The 3,530-nt window shown below is 40.2% G+C and overlaps 1 protein-coding gene across 3 annotated transcripts; it reads right to left on the reverse strand.

Annotated features, from left to right (window-relative positions):
* Nucleotides 1-280: 280 nt before the first annotated feature.
* LOC110929187 (pentatricopeptide repeat-containing protein At1g62910) lies at nucleotides 281-2,921 on the reverse strand. Of its 3 annotated transcripts, none has more exons than XM_022172316.2 (3): nucleotides 2,796-2,921; nucleotides 1,614-2,689; nucleotides 281-1,534 (listed from the first exon to the last, which is right to left on the reverse strand). In XM_022172316.2, the coding sequence occupies exons 2-3, from the start codon at nucleotides 2,670-2,672 to the stop codon at nucleotides 476-478; spliced, it is 2,118 nt and encodes a 705-aa protein (XP_022028008.1). In that variant the 5' UTR covers nucleotides 2,673-2,689; nucleotides 2,796-2,921; the 3' UTR covers nucleotides 281-475. The 3 variants fall into 3 exon arrangements, with proteins under 3 accessions (XP_022028008.1, XP_022028006.1, XP_022028007.1); XM_022172314.2 differs by having other exon boundaries at nucleotides 1,614-2,693; XM_022172315.2 differs by having other exon boundaries at nucleotides 1,614-2,862.
* Between the last annotated feature and the right edge of the window lie 609 nt (nucleotides 2,922-3,530).

A 3,530-nucleotide genomic window follows, 5' to 3' on the forward strand; every position in this document is an offset into this window, starting at 1 on the left:
ACCTATCCATATATTTTATTTAAACCCATGGAAATTTTACATGTTACCCAAATTGACCCAACAGGTCAAAACAAGGACCCATAAAGACCCAAAAATGGATGTAAGGACTTATTTTGCCAGGCCTAATTTTGTGGGACCACTTCAATCCGGACGTGGTGATGACTGTGGGTATCGGGGGAGAGATTTGAACATCGGATGACTATATTACCAGCAGGTCAGATTTAAACAACTCAAAACCATCTTGGTTTCTATAGAGCAAAAAGGTAACTAAACCAAAAAACGCTTTAAACACTAATTGTCATTATTAACTTTATCTAAAAACACAAGGATACATAGTCTTCGCCTGAGAACAATGAGCACAGATGTAGCAAAATGAGGTGCACATATGAACCTAAGCTTAGTTCTAACAAATAACAACAAAATTCCTCATGCAAGTATGACAATCAACTGCATAATTTTTTTATAAAAAAAAAAGTTATTTCGTATGTGACCTGCGTCGGCTGAATGTTTGAGAAGCTTTTAAGGTCACATTCAGCCCCTCGGATGCCGTAAATCCCCGAGAGGTCATCAAGGCATGCATTCTCTCCCCATCCTGATTAAATCCACCATGTATAAGCGCGTTTATAACTCGCTCAAAATCTCCCTGCGTCAACTTGTCCTTATTAGCCTCGACAACCCCTAGAGCCTGAAGGGTCTTCTTTTCTTCCCGAGCCCGAGCATACATATCACAAAGACTTATATGAACATCAAGTGAAGGCGAAACGCCTTTTTCAGTGAACTTTGCCAATAAATCTTCCGCTTCATCAATCAGCTGCAATTTCCCGAGCCAGTCAATAAGCACAGCGCAAGTGGCAAGACCGTACTCAATTCCATCTTTTTCAAGCTGAAGTAGAAGTTGCAACGCTTTATCGAGCGAATTCTTAACAGCATAAGCTGCAATCATTCTAGCAATAATCTTGTCATCGGGTTTGGTTCCAAGTTTCATTATCTCATCAAAATGCTTCCTTGCGTCATCCGTATGATGGCCCGTTCGACTGTACGCCTCGACAAGATACGTGTTTGCCTCAAGACCCGCTTGATAACCCGCAAACTCCATACTCTTCAAAATCCGGGAAGCTCCAGTTGCGTCGCCATTCAGAGCATACGACCTAATTACCGCTAAAAACAGATCTTCAGACGGTTTGAACTTCTTCGTGTCCGATAATTCTCTCAGTAAAAAATCCGCTGACTTTGGATCATCGACATTAACATACGCCATGATCATCGAGCTGTAAACTTTAATGTCGGGTTGGAACCCTTGGCGTCTCAAGCTTTCGAAAGCCTCTTTTGCGAGATTTAAATTGCCTGCCTTGCTATACATATGAACCATTGTGGTTTTCATCGGGATGTCGGGCATTATTCCCTTTTCATTCATCTTCTTAAGTATTCTTTCCACATCGTCTAATTGATTATGCTTGGCATGCGCATCAACTAGTTGCGAATAATCCCTTACGTTAGTTTCAAATGACTCTTCATCGAGTACAAGTTCTGCAACCTGTAATAAGCATAAGCGGTACATTTAACAAGAATGATAAATATAACAAAATTCAAAAGATGATAAAAAAGGCGAGTACCTTCAAATACATTTGATGATTCTGTTCTTTCAATCGATCAAGCAGTGCAAGCCAGTCAACTCTGCTAGGTTGAAGTAGCTCGATCCATTCTGCTAATAAAGCAGAAGGGTCATCATCCACTTGCAACGAAACTATTTTCTCCGTAACATTTTTGCATTTCCCAGAAATCGGTTTTGGTTCTTGAGGCCAGATAGATCCTCCAGCTTCATGGATTTGTTCAGCCACTTCAGCCCACTTCGGTTTCGAAAGATCAAGACCATAAATGTTATACTTTATCTTTCCACTCCTTCTCGGTAACGAAACTACTTGATCATCACCTTCGCCTCCAGCGTGATCAGAACGCTCATGACTTTGATATTCCACTTCCGGTTCTGGTTCTGGTTCCTTCGCGTCTTTTCTCATACGCTCCAATGACTCATAAAACTCACTATCCTCCAACTTCTCACGAGCCCACTTAAACCTAAGCTCCCTCAACATATCCCCTCGAATCCCGATCTCACCCGCGAACCTCGTCATCTCTTTAACCTCTTCCGACTGTAAAAAGCTCTTCATTTTCTCCTTCTTCTTCGCCTTCTTCATATCTTCCAACACCACACCGCTAACCTCCCTCACCGTTGTCCACAAATCCTCGCTAAAATCCTCTTGAACCGACATGTCAATAAAACTCTCAAGACGATCCCCTTCCATTTCCGCCACAACCTTTCCGACGATTATCTGCAGCATAGCATCAATCTCTTTCTTATCCGCCTCTCTATACACCGCACTAAGCTTCCCCCTCATTATCCACACGAACCGCGATAAAAAGTCATTCATAACAGCCTCATCCTCCTCCTCCTCTGACTCTACAGAAACAAACTCCACACCTTTTGCACCATCATTAGACACAGTTCCCTGACTAGAGTGAATAAATCTATTCCGGTTTCTAGGGTTTGTAAACGAATCACGAGTGTAAATGTGACTACTGGTGCAAATTTTTCGGTAATACGATGTCGTTCTAACACGATTAAGCTTCGATACATGTCTGATTGTTAATCTCGATAGTAAGTGCTTAAGGTACATTGTTCTGTGCTCTTGATCTTGCTTTTATAAAACAAAAACAAAAAAATGAATTGATAAGGGGAAATGTATGTATGTATGTATGTAAGGAAGATGATTATTGCGTATGAATGTTTAGATTCTCACCTGAAGTAGAGAGGTTCGATTTCGCCAAGATCAGTGCGAGATGAAGGAAGGCTTTTGCTAGGGTTGGTGTATGTTATAGGCTTTAGACAAACCCACATATATTTTGACACTGGGCCTTTATTTTTAGTTTAGAGTATAACTTGGACGGTTGGGCCTTGAGTACGTATGACGGTCATAAGGCTATAGGGTATAGGGACTATCCCCCACCCCGTTGAGGACTGGGGACGCCGGCACATCGTCCCCCCCCCCCTCCCGGTCCCGTCCTCACCAACAACATCTGGACGTTGCCGACATTCCTAAGTTGGTGGGCCCCTTTCACTTTTTTACCGTTAATAATACAAAAAAATTAAATTCCAATTATTATTTCAAAAACCAACGGCTACTTTTTAAATAAAGGGGTAACTTTATAAAAATGTAATCAAGTTTTCTAATTGTTTCAATTAAGTCATTCAAACTTTTTTTGTCTCTATAAAATCACTGAAGTTTAGTTTGGTGTTCTAACACTATGTAATTATTAGGTTACTAGGTAACCATAGTGATGTGTCAGGTTTCAATGTTTTTTTTTTTTTCAAAAAAAGAAATCTTTAATATGATAATCGGAAAATCCGTCATTACATTTCACCACATACTACTCACCGAGATCTACCCTTTTACTTTATATTAATTTAACAACTTTTATCATAGTGTATTATGAATTCATATTAATTCGTCATATACTATTACTTCATATTAATT

Source organism: Helianthus annuus, chromosome 8 (assembly GCF_002127325.2).
Source record: "Helianthus annuus cultivar XRQ/B chromosome 8, HanXRQr2.0-SUNRISE, whole genome shotgun sequence".
NCBI lineage: Eukaryota > Viridiplantae > Streptophyta > Magnoliopsida > Asterales > Asteraceae > Helianthus > Helianthus annuus.